Source organism: Mycteria americana, chromosome 3, assembly GCF_035582795.1.
Source record: "Mycteria americana isolate JAX WOST 10 ecotype Jacksonville Zoo and Gardens chromosome 3, USCA_MyAme_1.0, whole genome shotgun sequence".
Classification (NCBI taxonomy): Eukaryota; Metazoa; Chordata; class Aves; order Ciconiiformes; family Ciconiidae; genus Mycteria; species Mycteria americana.
In genome coordinates, this window is record NC_134367.1 from 105,476,808 (window position 1) to 105,499,112 (window position 22,305).

At 41.5% G+C, this 22,305-nt stretch overlaps 1 protein-coding gene across 1 annotated transcript in view; it reads right to left on the reverse strand.

Annotated features, from left to right (window-relative positions):
• The window catches only part of USH2A (usherin), a 396,442-nt gene that overhangs the window by 222,887 nt on the left and 151,250 nt on the right, over positions 1-22,305 (reverse strand). The window contains exons 26-29 of the mRNA XM_075496427.1: positions 14,187-14,460; positions 10,892-11,095; positions 10,688-10,768; positions 8,225-8,410 (exon numbers count right to left, since the gene is read on the reverse strand). Coding sequence (XP_075352542.1) covers positions 8,225-8,410; positions 10,688-10,768; positions 10,892-11,095; positions 14,187-14,460 — 745 coding nt within the window. The remainder of the gene's footprint in view (positions 1-8,224; positions 8,411-10,687; positions 10,769-10,891; positions 11,096-14,186; positions 14,461-22,305) is intronic.

Genomic DNA, 22,305 nt, shown 5'->3' on the forward strand with positions numbered 1-22,305 from the left:
CTTTGCCATAAAACAGACTTTTCTTTTGTTCAGTACATCTAAAAGGGAGGTCTCATTTATTTAGGTAGCTCAGCCAGATTCCACAGTATTCTGGCAGATTTTGAGTGGAAAAGTAGTACTTCTCATCAAGGAAAAAAATTGTTTTATCACTAAGGTATGAGGGCTAATATTCTGTTCACAAACACTGAAAAACAGATTAAAAGGCAATTATAGTATTTTAACTATTTCCTCAGCCAGTTAAAAGACTTTTAAGAAAGCAGCTGCTTCACTGTTCCAACCTGTAATCCTGCTTTTTCAGAAAGGTGCTTCAAAACACCACCAGGTCTTCAGAGATGAAGAGACACACTTGCTTATGGTAACTTATAGAGATTTTACTCTGCATAATGAATTGGTCAAGCAAATAGAAATTGAGGTGAGTTCTTTAAAATACCTTTATTGAAGGAGCCTTCCCATAAAAACAAAACTAAACCCACTTGCCCACACACACAACTCACACAAAAAAGCTATTTGATCTTACAGATGTAACACAAATACTAAAGTTCTTTTCCTCATTTTCACAAAAAAAAAAAAAAAAGCACTCAGCTAAGATGGTGGAAGAGGACAATTTTGCAAGGCTAGTTCTTTTTTTTTATTTTTACAGGTAAATTTAGCTAATTTTAATCATAAGCAGGCACTACTTTCATATGCAGCCTGAAAACTCAGCTCTGCTACTGAAAATTAAGATTCCCAAAGTCAACCACAGAGCTTACCCACACAAATCCCATTTGTTTCACAGGCTGAGTGTATTTTTTGCCAAAGGGACTTTTCCTTGCCAAATTTTTTCATTGTTTCCTCCCTAACACTCTACTTCATAAGGACCTATTTTGAAATACACATACTGCAATTGAAACAACACTTGACCTTATAGATCTACCTTAAATCTTGTTTAAGCTCTTAAAAAAAAATTACCAAATCTCCCCTCCCCAAACCTAAAGACTGTTTAGCCAACTTGAATGCCTGAGGTCATACAGCATCTGTCTAACAAAGTCACTTGTGTGTCGAGATGCATCATTGCCACAGTACACTTAATCACAGTCTGCTGACCAGAAAACGAAGTCCTCAACTGACTTTGTGTTTTCAACAGATTGTATCAAAAACTGTTTAAGTACATGCATCTTCTACATATGCATTTCTGGACTGAAAGCCTGTGCACATCAATCTGTCGCATACATCTGCATTTTTAAAGTATCTTCTGCCATAAGTGTAGTATGAGTCATAAAATTTTGAAGACTTATTGAACAAGAAGGCACCTGTTCCAACTCTTTGGCTTATAAGAACAAAAAGAGGTTTACTTTAGTTACTGGATTTCTGTGGCTTGGAAGACCCTTTTTTTCCCCAACAGAAAAATTTCATAACCAACCATACACAAGGTCCACTGGCCTTGAAGGTGCAATTCAGGTTGCAGTGGTTCAGGGAAGCCTGTTACATTCTCCATAACACAGGGCAACTCTCTGGCTGCCTTAATTTGCAGAAAACCTTAGCCCAACAGTCCAATTTTGCACCAAGAGTTAATTAACCACAGAGAGTATTGGTTCTGTAATATCTATCACTATGTTACTCTTGATCCTTCCAGATAACTTTGTCACTGTTCATTTTCTGCAGGATGATTAATTTTAAGTTTGCAGAGAAAGAAAGACTGTTAACTTTTTTGCAAACTTTTTTTGAGTATGGCTATAAAAACCACATATTAATAAAAAACATATTAATAATCCTTTCCATCCTCACAAACATTAAGAAGTTGATTTCTTTTTATTAATAAAAGTATTGGGATGTAGCTAAGAGTTGATGTAATTTTGATAAAATGTTCAAGTTTATTTAATCAGACAATTTACATTTCATATGAATAAATTTATACAACTGCATTGGACTGTAAACAAGATTCATTTAGGTCTAAACTCAATCAAGTTAGAACCTTAATATTGCAGAATATTAATACCATTTATGTTTTAAAATGCATATATTGAAAAATATGCTGTTAGTCTGCCAAAGCCAGCTAAATGAAAGGAGATACGAACGTACATTCTGCCACTCTGATTTAGAGTCATTAGGAGCTCAAGCACCACCTGACAACTCACAGAAACCTAATGGGCATAGACAGATGTATTGGCTACCCTATGTTGCATTACCTGCTGCAGTCAAACAGGGATCTGAGCAGGGGCTCAGCTGCAGCTTCTGGTATACTCTTCAGCTCCTCCCACCGAGAGATGTACGTACGTGTGGGTGAGAGAGACAGAGAGACCAAATCTCCTTAAAACAGGGACAAAACAGGCCAACGACGAGCATCGCAGCCCTCAAGGGTCTCGGTACACGATACCCCTTTGTGTCAGGAGGGTGCATAGAGCCTTCCAGATCTCACACACCATGGCATGGCACTGTAAAGCGCATACCGTCGTTATTCCGGCTATGGGAAGTATTTAGATGTTTTCTGTCATCTATCTGTGCTTCCGACCAAAGGTTACTTCTACAAAATAACAATAAAGAATTTACCTGAAAATGACAACCGCCCTTGTATTTAAGCGTGGTTCAAGCACCTGATGAAGCAGCTCTTGAAAACCGTATTTTCAGTACAAAGTTTCAGCTTTTATTACTTTCAACGTTCTGTCAGATTTTAGTTGAAGTAAACATAAGCTAAATATACCAAACCTGGTTAGTACGTTGTGACTCTTTGTATCTTCATTAAATGTTTTAGAACATTAGAAATTTTTTCCCAACTTGGAGTATGGATTTGGGAGTCCTCCTAGTACTCTGGCCCCATATATACTTACATTAGTTGGTTTGCAATTCTTTTCTGTAAATTTACGAAAATCTCATTAACTGCAGCATAGGAGTGTTTTTAGTGCAAAATATTTGCACAAACCAAGAGCTTGCAAGTAATTTCAAGTGCATGAAAGTAACATCCAACTAATTCATTAATAGTTTCATGTGGCAAACTACCTGGCTGTGGTAAATTGCTTACGGGCCCCACGTAGATCAAAGTACCCTGAGGAAAACAACATTTGCTAAGAGCCACTAGGCAGCAAACTCTCATTTTAGGCTCACCCTGTTGGCACAGGCCCTCCCCAGCCGGTGACGTGGCCACCCTCGGCTCCCAGCCTGTGGGGAGCAGCCGGCCCCACTGCCCCCAGCTGTTGCCCAGGCCTTGCGGGGCCGCGAGCGGCACTGTGGAGCCTGGCCCTGGGGCTGCCCCCCGCGGGCCCTGAGACTCCCAAGCCCCGCCGGAGGCGGTGGTCAGGGCGCAGAGGCCGGTCGCAGCACCGCAGGCTGCTTTGGCAGCACCCGCTCGGGCCTGGCAGAGCTCTCCCTGCGAGGAAGAACCTCTCAGCCGGCGGCGTTTCTCCGAGCACGGGCGTTTGCCAGTCAGGCAGCGAGCTTCCCCCGGCCCTGCGGCCGCGCCGGCGAGCCTGGGCCTATCAGTCACTGGCAGGAGGCCCCGTCTCCTCATCTGAGAGACTCCCTAGCTAGAGCGCTTTCAAAGCTGAGGCGCAGCCGAGCCACTTTGATTAACCATATTAAATCATTAAATTAACTTTTCCTGAGATATTCATCTGCGGAGCATAAAAACCTAAAAGGTGAAAAGTAATTATAAACACGTGTCAAGGGAAGGAGGGAACATTCAGGGCATTCAGAGGGGAAGCCGTCGACAACAATTTTCTCGTTATCACACGTGCAGCCACAACTTCAGCACTCAGCTGTTGCGGCAACAGCATAGGCAGGATGAACTGCAAAAAACATACAAAATCTCTGTAATAGTCTGTAATAGGAATACCAAACGTTTGTGAATTCTTTTGCAGGATATTTTATTTAAATATTATTTGCAGCTTTTGCCAGCCTTCTTCACTGCCCATAATTGGGAGCTGGTAAAATTTAGAGGCTTGTGGATCTCCTGAATTCTACAATGAGAGCGATCTGAATTATAAAATGTTTTTCTCATATGTGCTTGACAACAGAAGCATCAGAGGATTGTGATCAGTGGCACAAAATCTGGTTAGAGGCAAGACAGCTGTGGCGTACCGCAGGGGTTGATACTGGGGCCAATACTGTTCAACGTCTTCATTAATGACCTTGACGATGGGGGAAGTGTGCACCCTCAGCAAGTTTGTGGATGATAGAAAAGGGCCACTAAGATGATAAAGGGACTGGAGCATCTCTCTTATGAGGAGAGGCTGAGAGAGCTGGGACTGATCAGCCCAGAAAAGAGAAGGCTCCAGGTGATCTACCAATGTGTATAAATACCTCATGGGAGGGAACAGGAGGAGTCCGACTCTTCTCAGTAATGCCCAGTGACAGGACAAGAGTCACTGGGCACAAATTGAAATACATGAAATTCCACCTGAACACAAGAAACCACTTCTTTACCCTGAGGGTGGTCAAACACTGGAGCAGGCTTCCCATAGAGAAATATCTCCATCTGTGGACATACTCAAAACTCGACTGGACATAGTCCTGGGAAACCTGCTCCAGCTGACCTTGCTTGAGCTGGGGGGATGGACTAGATGATCTCAAGAGGTCCCTTCCAACCCCAACGATCCTGTCATTCTGTGATATTCTGGATTCCAAAGGAAAGTAGAAGCAAAAGCTGCTCACAAACCACACTGAAACAGTGTGTTCTAAAGCTTCTTTCGTTTACATACTGATTCCAATTTATATTCCAAATTTTGATGGCAGCATAGTAACAGCATGTGGAATGCACCAGAATGCAGAATAAAGCAACCCAGCCTTTAGGAAAAAAATTATTTGATGTGATGACCTTGTACTTCCTTTACTACTCTTCTGAGTGTGACTGGCTGTATCCAAAGTGTATCAATATTATTACATGGTTTTTGAAGGCAAGATGGGCTAGCACAGTATTCCTTGAACCCCCAAAAATTACACTCTAACTTTATACTCTCATCCTAGAATACAGATCCTAAACACCATGTTGAAATATACTACCTTATCCAATAAACTCCTGGTTCAACAGTCAGTACCTCATTTTAAGGATTTCAGTCTGCTGAATATTCCTTTCTTGGATGAAGGTGAAAAAACACTTTGACATTTTGAAGATTACAAGGGTCAGATTGTGAAGGATTTTGGTTTCTGAGGAGTCAGAAATAGGCATTTGAGACTGTGGGATTATGTTCATTTAAAGACCTACTTTACTTTACCTTTAACATTTAGCTCAGCTTTTCTTCTTCTTGACAAGGGTACACCAGGTTCTTCTGAGTTTGACACATACAGGACAGCCTTCTGGGAAATGGGTAATGCTATTAATAATTTTTTGTTACTGTGCTCCAGTTATGATTCAGGACCCTACTGCACAGAACAGATCATGGTGATTGTTCAAAAGAATTTACAGTCTAAGTATAAAACAAAACACAACGGATGGGTATAAAAAGGTGCAAGGAAAAAAATAAGGTAAAGGGGGTTGTTAGTGCCCTCAGATGTATTTGCAAGCAGAGGATTAATTGGTGCCTAGGCTTAACAGTGAATGAAAATTTGAAGGAGGGAGTGGAAAAATACCAGAGTTGCTTCATCAGCAATCCCACTGAGAGCTGTGGTGCTTTCCTCTCTCCTGTTGCATTAGCAAGCCTGGCTGTTGGAGTTACTGTAGCATCTTCTCATGGAATTCAACAAATGAATTTTTAAAGAAAATTCCCTGAAATTAGGGAGAAAATAAGTAAAATTTCCCTTCTCAGCAAACCCAAAGGAAAAGTAAGAAAAGACAGCATCTTCTGGTGGGGTTCTGTGTTTATGCCAACTTCTGATTAACCAGGAAAGATGATTCAGCCAGGAAAGCCACACCTTTTCTTGGGATTCTCACACTCATGGGTAACCATTTCTCAATGTCCACAGACTAGTCCATCTGCATAGGCTTCACTGAAATCAACAGGCTGAAGGTAAAATCATTTCAAGATCAGTGATTTAATATTTCACTTGTCTCAGCTCTGACCTCACCATGAGGACATGAATTACATATTTCATATAATGCCAGAATTGGAAAATACATAACTAAACTATTGGGCAGCAGTTATAAATAACAAAAGGAAGCACTCCTCCCACACACACAAAACTGAATTGGAAAACTTACTGCCATAGCAAGTTACAGAAGCCAAAAGCATAAATGTATTACAAAAAGAAAGACAATTCTACCACAGACCATTAAGCATGATGGTCCAGATGCAACTTTCAGCTCAGGGATTCCACAAACTATGAGCTGAATTTGTATTAACAGGAAGACTCACTCTATGCTTAGCACATTTCTTACATTTTCTTCCTAAGCATCTACAATCTGACATTGTCAGAGAGGTCAGTGGTTGAATACAGCCATTCTTAAGTTCTTAGGGTCATTTTATTTTGCAGTATTTGACAGCTATCTGCTATAATAGACTAAAGAACCAGGATCCATTTAACATCTCCATTTAATATAAAGGAATGTCTTATTCTTCTGCCTCCTGAAAGCTGCATGCAGATAACCTCTTACCTATCCAACCTGGTGTAGACTTTTTCATAACCCTAACACATAATCATGGCACAATGCACACAAATTTCAACAAAATTTTGGTTCTGACCATCAGCTGTGAATAAGCTATCTAATCCACAGGCTTCTAATACAGTATCTCAAAATGAAATGGCCTCAAGTTGCGCCAGGGGAGGTTTAGACTGGATATTAGGAAATTTTTCTTCACCGAGAGGGTTATCAAGCATTGGAACAGACTGCCCAGGGAAGTGGTTGAGTCGCCATCCCTGGAGGTATTTAAAGGACGTTTGGATGAGGTACTTAGAGACATGGTGTAGTGATGGTTTTTGGCAGTGTTAGGTTTATGGTTGGACTCGATGATCTTAAAGGTCTTTTCCAACCTATATGATTCTGTGATTCTGTGATTCTGTGATCTAATTTCTGCTAATATAGTTTGTATTGCTTTACAGCAAGAGTATTCTAATCAACAACTTCATCAAAGAAATCACAGTAAAAATAGGAAGCCCATGCAGTTTTCATATTGTAAGCACATTACTCGCAAATAGTCAAGAGATTTCAAACTGAAGAAAATAAAATACGTGCATGTTTGCTCTTGAAAATGTATGCATACGTTATGGCAGAGAAACTACACAAAACATATATACTTATGTAAAAACACTAAGCACGTATTACCTGGGCTTCAGGAGAGCAGTATATATACTCCCTGAGGGTTAAGGCACTTTCTAAGACTGTTATATTGCCCAAAGCTGAGCCAAACCAAAGCATCAGCTTTGAGCATTATGTCATTAGCACTTTTTAAATTGTTATGAATGTGTAATTAATTTTAGAGAGTATATAAACAAATCTATTGGCCACAGTTTGTTACAATGAAAGTAACTATTGCCCCATTTAGTTCTAACATAATTCAGACTGGTTTGGGTTACGTGCTCCCTTCCCAGGCAACTTTGTAGCAGCCAGCAAAGGCTTCCTGTTAATAGAGAGCAGAAAGCCAGACCCACACTACCCTGACAGGAAGAGAGGTCCCAAAATGTTCTTTATGTAGCAGAGAGTCCAGCGTTTCTTCCTAAAACCATCTGCCTCCTATGGGTAAAAAGACCTAGACACCAGAAAACATCGCAAGGGCAATGGTTCCTTTAGCTCCTGTTCACAACCCACAGCTCAACAGTGACCAAACCCCATACACCCAAGGCCCCAAATTCCTTCATTCCATAATAACCCACCTCCACATCCCAGTGGTATCAAGCAAAGCATCCCATTAACATAAATGTATTCTAGTTCCCACTGAAATCAGCTAGGTTTATATGATCAACATTAGGCAACTATATCAAGTGCTTTCATACATCAGGTCAAATAGTATCTTATGGGACCCACATGTAGAGTTCATTTAGGTGAACTGAATGTAACAAGGGAGGAAAAAAATCACATATACTAAGCAAAAACAAACAAACAAACAAAAGTGCATTCTCCCCCTAAACATCAATAGGTTGGGAAGGAATACCTTAAATAAACCTGCTTTTTAGTATTTGAGTTGTATCTTAATTTCTGTTGTTGTTTGAAGTCAGTACATTGCTATGTATGTGGATGCTGACACCAAATACTAGCCTTCCAAACATTATATATGCTGTGTAGACACAAAAATAGACAACTAATACTTTATAGCTCAACAAAAGGAGGTATAAGCATCCCACTATTAGATGTGCCTAAAAAATGGTACTTAACAACATTTACCTGTGAGCATACTAGTGTCAGCAAGCTCAGCACTAGTGATGGGTACATTGGGACCATCCTCTTCATATGCTTTCAAAATGTACTTCTCAATTACACCTATGACCCCAGCAGGTTTGTCCCAGGTGACCTCAATGCTGTAACCATTTATACTGTGAACTCTTGAGGGAGTTGGCACATTTTGCGGAACTGTAGAAGGATAAAATAGAAAATAGAGAAAATGGCAGTTCTAAGGAGACTATTGCCCCTATTCTTCACTTTTAATGGCTGCAGTAAATCAGACTCAACCATTAGCATAAATACAATTTATTAGAGTTGTAACTTTTCAGCATTGATTTAATATGACTGCACATCTTGAGCTATTCAGTTTAAGCTATATTTCAAAACCATCAAAACTCCATCTACATAACATTCCTTCTTGTCTTGTTGCGATTTTCCAAAAACATTTAATGTATCAAACATATTTAAGCATCACTCATAAAGAGAGGAGGTGGATTGTATGTAGCTAACAACTTCAGGCATTACGCTCATACAACTGAATGAAGCAAGACAGTATTGCAAGAGAGAAGGTTTTGATATTTATCTGTTGGATATCTAAGCCACAGAATGCCTCGACTATGAAACATTTCTAAAAATGTGCATTCTCATTTACAAAAGTACTTCAAAAAGTTTAAGCTCTTCCATTTATTTTTGTACTTCCACAATGCCATGCAACTGTCTCAGGGCAAAGCAGAGCTTTGTAAGGCCTTTTTGCAAAATCCTTTGCTTCTGATCATTCCATATTATAAAAAGAAAAAATGAAAAAAAAGAAAATGAAGACGTTTAAAAGAACTGGAAAGCCAAGCTCATACATGCATATAGTTGCTAATAATAATAAAAATATCATCCCATTTCCCATAACCTTTAACTATTTATTAGATATTACTATACCAAGTAAAGGTCTGGCCAGTAACAACTTCACCACAGATGACTGCACAAGGGATGCAGAAGAAAGCCCACGGAACACTATGGCAGGATGATGGATGATGAGTTTGCTGTAAATGCATGTGGACTCCCTAGCCCTGTTGATGATCATTTGCTTTTCTCACCATCAAATAACCTCTTCTTTTTTTGTAATTTTATTGTTTAGTTTCATTAAATATGAATGCGGCCTTGTTTTTTATAAGAAGGGTACCAGAATGGAAAGTATAAAAATACCTGGAAATTGTGATTCTTGTGTAAAGTAAGAATGTGATACTCTAGGAAAGCTTCAGTTACTACAGTAATATATTGATTGTATTAGTTCTGAAGTGTATCACAGGGCAAGGTAAGGTACTGTATAGCAGATGGTCTTCTCATAAGGGACATAACAAAACCAACTCAAAAATAATTAAATAGCGCAATTATTCTCCAACCCTGGGGAACGTGTAGCTGCTCAATGCTGTGGTCAGCTTGCAAACATAAATTTATGGTAAACCTTAGAGTTGTCAGACAGTTGATATGAAAATATACATGTATTTTCTCTCTTCTAGGTGGTACACAAAATAATGACACTAAGTTGTATAGGAATGCCTTTGCAAGTCCAATATTTACGCAGGTTTCGTATCATTTTTTAAGATCATACATCGAATATCTTGCATCAAAAGAATTCTCTGCATTGATGAATGCAATTAGGCTTCAATTTACAGAAGAGGGAAAATTGGTTAAATAAATCATGCAGAACTGTAAATCTTCAAAAACTTGCTAGCTCAATAAAGGTTGCAAAAACAGTGAACAGAAAAGGAAAGGTCCTTTAAATTTTCTTCATAAAATATATGAAAAATTTGATCTTTAAGGATCAGCAGGTATTAGTTTCTACTTTGAAACCTTCTCCACAAGCCACACGCTGCTTTTCTAGTAAATATTGCCACATTCTCACACACAATCTATGGGCTACTTGTTAAAAGAATCATTATTCAGCAGCACTGAGCAGCATACCCATGTGCAAAAAACTTTCACAAGACCCTCTTCTCCCTAACAACTACAAGGCCTCTTATCTTCCACAGCTTGTGCCCGCTATCCCAGTATCTCCTTTCTCTACACTCGATTTTGTATCGTTAAGTGATATGTAGGAAAATACAGATTTGCTTACTCCAGCAGACTCCTGCAATGTGAAGTTACATGCGCATGCATGAACATACCTAGATGCATGGCTGTTCTTACTCAGTTAATGCAGTTCAATCCTTTCACGTTCCTTGTTCTCACATAATTACATAATCTAGTATATATTTGGAAGAGACCTTGAATTATGCGTGGAAAATACTTGCCTGAACACTTTATAGCTGAAGATAGTAATTTGGTACCTATTCAAAGCATTAAGCAGTTTTGCTCCTTCAGAAACACGATGCAACTTACTCTAATCAAAATTGCTGTGGTGGGATTTTCTCCAGCCTGACATTAGATAGCTAATGAAAAATGGGAATAAGTAAGCCTTAAAATTATATTTACCTGATTCTCTTGTACGAACACGGGTCCATACACTAGATACTGATCCTCCTTCATTTGAGGCAACCACCCTATAAAGGTATTCTTCAAAGAACATAGAGAAGGACAGAGAAGAAAAAAAAAAGAAAAAACCCACTGAACATGGTAATACATTAATACAGAACGAAATAAAAATGATGTATTTCATTTAAGGAACCAATGTGTTACCTGTAAATGGTTGTAGACCACTCTCGTAAACACTCTGCTCGTTTCCTCGGTATACTAGGATGGAGTCATTTCCCCTGCAGTTAACAGCACTGTCAGTTGATAGGCAACCATCCAGATTGACTCTGACAGCACTGCTGGACACAGATGCCAAGTTAACGACAGCACCTCGTGTAAATTTAACATCCTTCATGCAACCACCGAAACCTAGCAAACAGTAAGGGAGTAGTATCACATAAAGAGCTTCAGTCGTGAATTAAGAATCAGTTTTGTTCCTTTCAATTCTATATTTTCAGCATTAAAGACTGTAATGTGAATATGGTAACTTCCAACATGACATTCAGTCCCCCCTTTCAAGATACTAAGCTGGTAAAAATTCCTGGTATTCCTAGTGTTGAGTTCCTGCCTTACTAAACTATACTTTCATTGTTATCAATTCCATCCCATGAGGAAACAGCTTTCTGTTTTCTCTTCTGTCACTTCTCTCTCTAAAATTATTACCGTAAAAGTGATTCTGAATTTGAAAATCAGCTTTCTGCTGCTTGCTACTATTTTGTTAATATACACTCTTCCTCAAACTGAGAAGAAAATATAGGTTAAATATATAATTAACTTCAGGAGATCACGGAGGTATATCGGTTTATCCTAATGGGGATCTAACTGTTATGCTGTTTACAAACATACTCTAGAAACATAACCCTGAACTGTTCATTTATAAGAAAAATATTAAGTAACCTCATTTTGTATTTATTTCTATATATATGTATATATATTTCTCTCTATGTGTGTAATATTCCTATCAACATTACAAATATGTTAAATTATTTACTTGTAGTAAAAACACCACTACAAAATTTCAGGATGCAGTTGTTCAAATTTCTGTATACTTCTAGGACTTAATTCACAAAGAAATTAATAAATTCACACAAATAGTTCTCAGATCTGAGTGAAGTATAGTGATTGGTGTTTAACGTAAAACCAAAGTAAACTGTAACCAAACTGAAGCCTTCAGTTCACTGAAGAATTAACTTTGTAAATTAAAAATCAGCATCTTGCAGATCAGTCCTCTTTTTTAGCTTTGTAAAAACATCGTATTTATATCTTATGTACTTTTATTGCCTTTATTACTGCAATTCTCAGGTCAGAGTAGTATTTGTACTTAGCCACCTGACCTGAGAATCTAATATCCATACATAGTTCATACAAAAAGAAAGGGGCACTGAAGGTGGACACCCATTTTGAATCATCCTCTAAAACACCTTCTCTCCCCACAATGCTAGGAACTTAGACAAACTGCTCCTTAAAATGAATACATCCTAATTTAAGCTCAACTCCTACTCTACAGGAATACGCTCAGTTTCTTAGGCAGTCCGTGGCAGAGGAAAGAATTAGTCCCAGTCTGCATGGGCATCTTAATCATTAGACAAAATGAGCAGTGGTTTAATTTGCAATGAGATGCATACTGTACAACCTATTTTAATACATTACTTTTAGTATCTTTTTAGCTGCATTTATCACTATTTGAAGATTTCTGACCGACGTCAGCCAAGTAATCTTGTTTACTCTCAGGTAGCTGCAGAATACATGATGACAGTACAAATTCTCACAAACATTCCTGCCAGATCCCCTCCCACCTTGACCTCTCAGGAGGGCACGTGATGGGTCACACAAAGGCCCACAGACTCCAGCTGAAATTTCTTAAAATGAAGTTGTAACTGACATAAATGTGGGGTGGGAGGAGAAGGATATTTATCCCTTATTCGCTGTGAGCAAAACAATATTCCTTTATTCAAAATTAACTACCAAGCAGCCATTAATCGAGAAAACCTTTTGTAAATGTTTATTAAACTGGGAAGGTCTCCATATTCTATTATCATACCATTACGTCATTAGAGTCCTAAATAAAAGTATATTTCAAAGCTGTAATGCCTAATCTTGCTCATCTAAATCTACATTTAGGAACACATAAAAATGTTTTTATCTTCAGATGCTCTGGATATAAATTCACAGCCGCCATCTTATTTTGCGGTGTGATGAGGAGGCTCAGTGAAAAAAAAGTAATGTTTATTGATGTGCCTTGGTATGCACTTAAGACGTTATTTTGCCCTAGATTCTTTGTTCACAGATCTCTTTGCTGCAGGAGTTGCAAATGCATCCACTCACGAGGCTATACCATCTGCTACGAGGCAACACTGACAGGGTACGACTGGCTAGCTCTTTTGGGCCATAAATATTATGCACACAGAACCTGGAGGAAGATTATAATATATGTGATACCTACAGCTGGAAGAATACTTAAAACAATATTTTTGAGCTATCTGTGAATGCCAGTGCATGGATTTGATCCAAACTATTCTATAGCTGTGAAATCACAAGGCTTCAATGGAGCTCTGCAGAGCTTACTTGAATGCACGCACTCAATGTGAGCTCATGCATTCAAAGCCACTTACTTGATTCCCCACTAATCACTTATTGACTGCTACTTATTTGCCCACAGTATCTGAAAAATACACCATGACTGATGAATAGCTTCATAAGTAATGAAAAAAACACAGCCAAGCTGTAAACAGAGCTAGTTTAGACACTTTTTGACTACATTTCATACAGTAGAACCTTTTGTGGAGGCCATTAGTATCAGGCTGTAATTAATGCTTCTCTCTTTTCCCTAGAAATTTGACCTGTTCCAGAACAGAAGGGTCACAGTGATGGCTACAAACACAACTGTCTACCCTCCTCCTGATAACATGGAAAATATCCTGGTAACGTAGCCAAAATCCAAATTCAGGGGTTTATACTCACATAATTTTTTAGACCAGAATCAGTATTGCCTAAAAAAGGACTGATAAACTCTCAACAATTCTTCCATGTGGCAGCATCCAGCCTCATTACAGTGATTTAAGCTATGTTTACTATCTTTCCACTTGATTTTGTATTCCAGATCTGTGAGTGACACAAGTTGATCAAGTGAAACAAGTTTATCTGAACTGGCTTTCTCTGATGAAGATTTAAGATCTTCTGGTTGGACATCTCAGATTACCACTTGCTACTCTCCAGTTCCTCTCCTATGAGGTAGATTGCTTCAGATATCACTGGGTTAGAAGAATTTTTATAGCGTTACAAAAGGATCAGGACTAAGGAAAGCTAGAGGGGTAGGGATAACTGGTAGTTAAAGTAACAATGGATGGGAGGAAAAATTGGTGTTAGATATCCACAAATTTACACTACCAGCAGCAGAATGTCCACCTTGTTCATGACACCAGTTTTTGAAAAACGTATGTTCTTCTTGGTGTCATCTTACCTTGTTCTAAGCCCAGTTCTTTATAAAAATTCTGAATCTGAGGTGGGATTCCTCCTATGTAGACAGGTGAGTTTACTTTCAGCTGCTGAACACGAGGTTCAAGCTTCTGCTCTCTCAGTTCATTCATAGTTGCTGAAACTACAGAGCCCTCCTTGTTCACTGTGACTTTGTTCCACTTTCCATCGCAATAAGACAGTCCTAACCAGAGATCCACTTGTGTAAAGACAATGCCAGTTTTTAAAAAGATGTTTAATATTCCACTTTTCAGTTCAATCTATATATTTTAAAACAGAAAAAAAGATTTTGAAAAAGACATCACATACACAGCAACAACAGATGCAGCTATTTAAAAAAAATAATCAAGGGAGTCAACAAGATCAATGAACAAGACATTTTTATCTTCAGGATTGCAGAAATTACAATAAAATTGTTCACACAAAACATGCTAAATACAGCCTATCAGTTAATTCAGAATGCAGGAAAATATACTCTGATTTTTTGACAACTGACTTTGGCACTAATGTAACTAAGTAAAAAGAAAAGACAATGAACCAGGACTGGTTTGCTTTTTTTGAGAATGAGAAAACAGTATTTTACCTATCAATTCATTTTTTAGAAGAATGTAACAAGATAATAAGGAAATGAAATGTCAGACCTGATTAAGGTCTTTTTAATTGGCTGGTGAACTCAATTTCAAATTTTTCCAGCATACATTGATTCTGTGTTTCATCTTTATTCTTCTAAATCTTGTAAGAAAATAATTGTTTTTGTATGTGCTTTTTGAGATTAATGTGCCAATTCTCTAATAGAAATACATTTTACCTAAATTTTCACTCCGGAAGTTTCCAGATGCTTTACTGCAAGACTCTTTATCCTAACTGAATGGAACACAAGTGGGCTGAGACTGTAAATTGGCAGGTATAGAGCATGAAACACTTAGGTGATGAACTGGTGGTTGAAAAATATGGATATGTTCACAAAAAGGCATTACTGTTTCCATGCCAAAATCTTATTAAGTGAAATAAAAACTACAGATTTAATATAAATGCTTATCACCAGTATTGACAAACTGACATATTTAGGTTACTGATAATATTACTATTGCAGTATTTGTAATTGGATTGTATTTCCTTAACAGATACCCCAACTGAAGAAAGAATTCAGTACTTGAGTTGTCATGGGCAATACAGGTCCTGTCCCAGAGTGCACACTGACTGCTTGCTGATGAGACACAGGGATTTTGTTTATTTGTTTCTTTGGGACCACAACTTTTCCTATTTCCATGAGTTCATAGCCCTTTGTAGGTAAGGACTCTAAAATACAAGTGAAGGACAGATCATGGCATCAGTGCTGATGAGTATAGCTTGAAAAAGCAGTCCACTAGACAAATCACTGTTTTTCTTCACTGATGAGAATTAAGACGGAGCACACTGTGCTGGTGTGAAGAAGGCATTTCAGCTGCATGACTAGAGTAGTATGCCAGCAAGTCTGCCAGACCTGGAAGCTGGAGAGAGGACATGGTGTTTGACATAGGGTCACTACTCAGCCCATACCTCTTCCAGTTGGCATAGTCTTGGCATAGTCTTAAAGCGGGCAGAGAATGATGCTTGTGCTTTTTGTGATGACCTGGACTGACATTTAGCATGCCCAAGTGCAGCTAAAGATAGAGGACCACTGTTCACTTTGAACTGTTCTGCATGGTGAGGATAAAAAAAAAAAAGCAAAGTCCTGCGTACATCTAACATTCTCTCTGGTACTGAGCATAGGTTCAGAAAAACAACAGATAAATTGTTTGCTTTGGATAAAATTCTGGGACCACTTTAAAAAAATGCTTGATTGTTAACCTGTCCTTGGAAAATATATTATTACTTTAAACCAAAAATGCATGAAGATCATCTTATTCTTCTACCAGACATATTAGTTGCCATCTCTCAACAGAACACGAGCATTATATCACAGCTCTAAACCTGAGCAGGTTCTCAGTTTAATGATTGAAAGCATACTTGCTTTCCAGAATTTGGGGTACGAATATTAAGCACCACTGCAAAATTTTGTTAATACTGTTATCTATGCACACATTCTTATTTTGATATATCTGAGCATGTAAGGTTGGAATCAGGAAAGCCAAAGCTTAGCCTGAATCTGGAAGAGGACATGAGGGGCAAGAAGAGCTTCTACAGGTCCACTAGTAGGTTGTGGCACCTCTATGAGATTGATACAGGGACCGATTCTGATTAAAAACTTTATTAATGACCTGGGCAATAGGATGGGGTATACTCTCAGCAAGTTTGCAGTTGTTAGCAAAGGGGGCTGCCACGCGTATTCTAGACATAGAAAGCAGCTTTGAAGAATAGGGCTGAGGGTCAAGATGGATTACAAATTGAACACTGGTCAGCAACGTACCCTTGAAATGATGAGGCCAACATGCGCTGGGCTGTATTAGAAATAAGGTAGGCAGTGGGTCCAAGGAGATGATTCTTCCCCTCTATTCATCACATATAAGACTACATCTGGACTACTGTATCCAGTTGTGGACACTCCAGTATACGAAAGATATTGGCACACTGGAGTGAATCCAGTGGAGGGGCACCAAGTTGGTCGGGGGTTGGAGTACCTAACGTACGAGTTGAAGCTGAGAGAACAGGGTTTGTTCAGTCTTAAGAGCAAGCAGAAAGAGAACTTAACTGTGCAACTACCTTATGGGAGGACAGAGAAGACACTCAGACTCTTCTCAGAGGTGCACAGTGAAAACACGAGAGGCGAAAGACAAATTGTAACAAGAGAAATCACAGTTAGATATCAGGATTTTTTTTTTTTCTGTAATGAGGGATGGTCAAAGATTGGAACAGGCTGTAGAATTTGAGAAGCTGCAGACTGTCCATCCGTAGAGAGATGCACAATACTCAAACATAAAATGCCTGGAGCAACCTTACCTAACTAATTTTGCCCTGCTTTTAGTGGAGATTTGGAATAAATTACTTCAAAAGGTCACAGAATCACAGAATCACAGAATCACAGAATCATATAGGTTGGAAAAGACCTTTAAGATCATCGAGTCCAACCATAAACCTAACACTGCCAAAAACCATCACTACACCATGTCTCTAAGTACCTCATCCAAACGTCCTTTAAATACCTCCAGGGATGGCGACTCAACCACTTCCCTGGGCAGTCTGTTCCAATGCTTGATAACCCTCTCGGTGAAGAAAAATTTCCTAATATCCAGTCTAAACCTCCCCTGGCGCAACTTGAGGCCATTTCCTCTTGTCCTATCACTTGTTACCTGGGAGAAGAGACCGACCCCCACCTCTCTACAACCTCCTTTCAGGTAGTTGTAGAGAGCGATGAGGTCTCCCCTCAGCCTCCTTTTCTCCAGGCTAAACAGTCCCAGCTCCCTCAGCCGCTCCTCATAAGACTTCTGCTCCAGACCCTTCACCAGCTTCGTTGCCCTTCTCTGTACGCGCTCCAGTACCTCAATATCCCTCTTGTAGTGGGGGGCCCAAAACTGAACACAGTATTCGAGGTGCGGCCTCACCAGTGCCGAGTACAGGGGCACAATCACTTCCCTAGTCCTGCTGGCCACGCTATTTTTGATACAGGCCAGGATGCCATTGGCCTTCTTGGCCGCCTGGGCACACTGCTGGCTCATATTCAGGCGGCTGTCAACCAACACCCCCAGGTCCTTCTCTGCCAGGCAGCTTTCCAGCCACTCTTCCCCAAGCCTGTAGCGTTGCATGGGGTTGCTGTGGCCCAAGTGCAGGACCTTGCACTTGGCCTTGTTAAACCTCATACAATTCACCCCAGCCCATCGATCCAGCCTGTCCAGGTCCCTCTGCAGAGCCTGCCTACCCTCCAGCAGATCAACACTCCCACACAACTTGGTGTCGTCTGCAAACTTACTGAGAGTGCACTCGATCCCTTCGTCCAGATCATTGATAAAGATGTTAAACAGAACTGGCCACAACACCGAGCCCTGGGGAACACCGCTTGTGACCGGCCGCCAACCGGAGTAAACTCCATTCACCACCACTCTCTGGGCCCGGCCGTCCAGCCAGTTCTTTACCCAGCGAAGAGTACACCCGTCCAAGCCATGAGCAGCCAGTTTCTCCAGGAGAATGCCGTGGGAAACCGTGTCAAAGGCTTTACTGAAGTCTAGATAGACAACATCCACAGACTTCCCCTCATCCACTAGGCGGGTCACCTTATCATAGAAGGAGATCAGGTTGGTCAAGCAGGACCTGCCTTTCCTGAACCCATGCTGGCTGGGCCTGATCCCCTGGTTATTCTCTACATGCCGTGTGATAGCACTCAGGATGATCTGCTCCATCAGCTTCCCCGGCACCGAGGTCAGGCTGACAGGCCTGTAGTTCCCCGGGTCCTCCTTCCGGCCCTTCTTGAAGATGGGTGTCACATTCGCTAATCTCCAGTCAGCAGGGACTTCCCCAGTTAGCCAGGACTGCTGGTAAATGATGGAAAGGGGCTTGGTGAGCACATCTGCCAGCTCCTTCAACACTCTCGGGTGGATCTCATCAGGCCCCATAGACTTGTGAGTGTCTAAGTGGTGCAGCAGGTCACTCACCATTTCCCCCTGGATAATGGGGGCTCCAGTCTGGTCCCCATCCCTATCTTCCAACTCCAGGGGCTGGGTACCCATAGAACATTCGGCCCTGCTAATAAAGACTGAGGCAAAGAAGGCATTAAGTACCTCAGCCTTTTCCTCATCCTTGGTCACTGTGTTTCCTCCCACATCTACTAGGGGCTGGAGATTCTCCTTAGCTCTCCTTTTGCTGCTAATGTATTTGAAGAAGTGTTTTTTGTTGTCTTTTATAGCAGCAGCCAGACTGAGCTCTAGCTCAGCTTTGGCCCTTCTAGTTTTCTCCCTGCACAGCCTCGCTACACCCCTGTAGTCCTCCTGACTTGCCCGCCCCTTCTTCCAGAGGTCATAGACTCTCCTCTTTCTCCTCAGTTCGAGCCAGAGCTCTCTAGTCAGCCAGGCCGGTCTTCTTCCCCGCCGGCTCGTCTTTCGGCACCTGGGGACAGCCCGCTCTTGTGCCTTTAGGACTTCCTCCTTAAAGAATGTCCAGCCTTCCTGGACCCCTTTGCCCATAAGAGCTGCCTCCCAGGGGACTCTGTCGACCAGTCTCCTAAACAGGCTGAAGTCCGCCCTCCGGAAGTCTAAGGTGGCAGTTTTGCCGACCCCCCTCGCCGCTTCTCCACGTAACAAAAACTCTATCATTTCATGATCGCTCTGCCCAAGACAGCCTCCAACCATCACATCACTCACCAGTCCTTCTCTGTTGGTGAACAAGAGGTCCAGCGGGGCACCTTCCCTCGTTGGCTCACTCACCAGCTGCGTCAGGAAGTTATCTGCCACACGCTCCAGGAACCTCCTGGACTGTTTCCTCTCTGCTGTATTGTATTTCCAGCAGACATCTGGCAGGTTGAAGTCCCCCACAAGAACAAGGGCTAGCGATCGTGAGGCTTCTCCCAGCTGCTTATAGAATAGTTCATCTGTCTCCTCATCCTGGCTGGGGGGTCTGTAACAGACTCCCACCACAATATCTGCCTTGTTGGCCTTCCCCCTGATTCTGACCCACAGACACTCCACCCTATCATCACCATCATTGAGCTCTAAACTATCCAGACTCTCCCTGACGTATAGGGCTACCCCACCACCTCTCCTGCCTCGCCTATCCCTCCTGAAGAGTTTATAGCCATCCATCGCTGCACTCCAGTTGTGCGAGTCATCCCACCATGTTTCTGTGATGGCCACCATATCATAGTTTTCCTGACGTACAATGGCTTCCAACTCCTCCTGCTTGTTGCCCATGCTGCGTGCATTGGTGTAGAGGCACTTCAGCTGGGGTGTCGTCCGTGCCTCCTTCATAGAAGAACACCCCTTGCGTGCTTTGAGGCATTTCACTGGTGTTTCCCTCTTGGCTCCCGTTGCCTCAGTATCCCCTGGCTCAACTCCGCTCGACTTCGGCTGTGCCCAAGCGTACCCCGTGCATCTCGAGGACTCAGGCCGACTGTCCTCGCTGTCAGCCGCTCCCTCCAACCATGGCACGTCGCCCCTCAGCTTCTCTCGGGCAAGCCTGATATTATCCCCCTCCCCCTTCGAGTCTAGTTTAAAGCTCTGTCAATGAGCCCTGCAAGTTCCTGTGCAAAGATTCTCTTTCCCCTCTGAGAAAGATGAATCCCATCGGATGCCAGCAAACCCGGTGCGGCGTAGGCCATTCCGTTGTCAAAAAAACCAAATCCGTGGCGATGACACCAGCCACGGAGCCATGCATTAATAGATTGGGCATCTCTGTTCCTTCTGGTGTCACTGCCCACCACTGGAAGGAGAGAAGAGAAAATAACCTGCGCTCCTGAGTTTCTTACTAGCCGTCCCAAGGCCCTCAAGTCTCTTTTGATCACCCTAGGACTTCGCGTTGCAGTCTCATCGCCCCCCACATGGAAGAGCAGTAGGGGGTAATAGTCCGAGGGCCGTACCAGACTAGGGAGTACCCTCGTGACATCCTTCACGCGGGCTCCAGGGAGGCAGCAGACTTCCCTAAGAGGAGGGTCTGGCCGGCATATCGGACCCTCGGTTCCCTTCAGAAAGGAGTCACCCACAACTATAACCCTTCTTTTCTTCCTCGTGGAGGTGGTGGTAAGACGAGAGGTACGTTCTTCTGACCTGGGCGACACCTCTGGTGTAGATAGACTGTCGTCCCCATCCTCCACTTCAGCCTAAATTGTTTTGTGCTTCTGTATTTTCCTTCTCTGCAGGGACCAGTCCTACTTCACCCAATTTGCTTATAAACATATGATTTTGAAGATGAAAGGAATATCCAGCCATAGCTCTGAGAAACAAAACTCAGATAGGATGGGGGGTGCATTGGAGGCTGCATTGTTAAACCTGCCATCCAAAACGGTCTCAACCAATGTTGAGCTACAAGACTGATTATGGCTGCATCTCCTTTGAACTGGGAAGTCATCCTGAGATTCAGGGCTATCAGCAGAGACAAGCAACAGATTTGAAAGAGTTTGGCAAAGGACGGTCAGTTTGTGAGCCCTTTGAAAGAAAAAGTATGTGGTACTGATGTTGATGTTGAACCAGTCTTTCCAGTTCAAAATCAGTAAGGTTAAAGAGATGTTCTGTACTGGTACCAGTCCTGTCAGACTGGCTAGCCAGAGGGTGGAGGCCCAAACACAGACCCCTCAATAGCCTCTCAGAATCAGTCATTCTTTAATGGAAAGGGAACAGGAGTCTCTTCCTCACAGCAGACAGAGAGAAATCACTGGCAACCAATAGGAATATCACCTTCATAAGTCCCACATGAGTACCAGTCACTTCTTTGCTAATGAAAAGATTTTGACTGAGTCCCCAAAACACTTATTTCACATCCCTCCTTAGCTCTATCACAGGTAACACTTTCATCTTGGACACCGGTTATTCTACTTCATGCAGCTACTTAAGCGCAATTCTTTTGAAAAAGTTCCTGCAGGACTTCTTTCTTACTTTGAAGCTTTGCAGAAGCAAATCAGCTCTGAATTCAACATCAGCTTCATCAGCTACAATATCTTGGGAGCTGGTGCCACTGTCACACATAAGATTGGCAGTGCTTAGGCTTTCGCTGCTGTTGAAGTGGTCGGCATCAAAATCAGTAATGCAAACTCTCTCAGCAGTCACAGTAGCTTCTTTCAATCACAAACTCATGAGGAAACACATGCCAGAGTGAGAGCTAGTGATTCATACTAGTTTATCTGGTCACAGTTTGCTCATAATTATTGTGCCTGGATCCAAAGAGAATCAGATTGACCTCTCTAGCTTGAGTTAATTCTCAGGGCATGGAAGTCATGGAAGAAGTGACCTTTACAAAGAGCAGCTTTCTAGGACATAATTTTGTCTTGGGCAGAAGACAAGACAGAGTCTTTGGCTGTTTGGTAGCAGGCCAGCCATGTGTCTAGTTTAGTCATTCCAAAACTATAAAGCTAATAAGAGAGCTGTGACCTATGCAAAGGGAAGGGTCAGGGAATACCGTCTTACATTGGCACTCAGGATAAGTGGTATAGCTTCTAATCTGTTTTGCAGTGCAAGTGTCTCTTGACCAAAGCTCCTAACAAAGACATC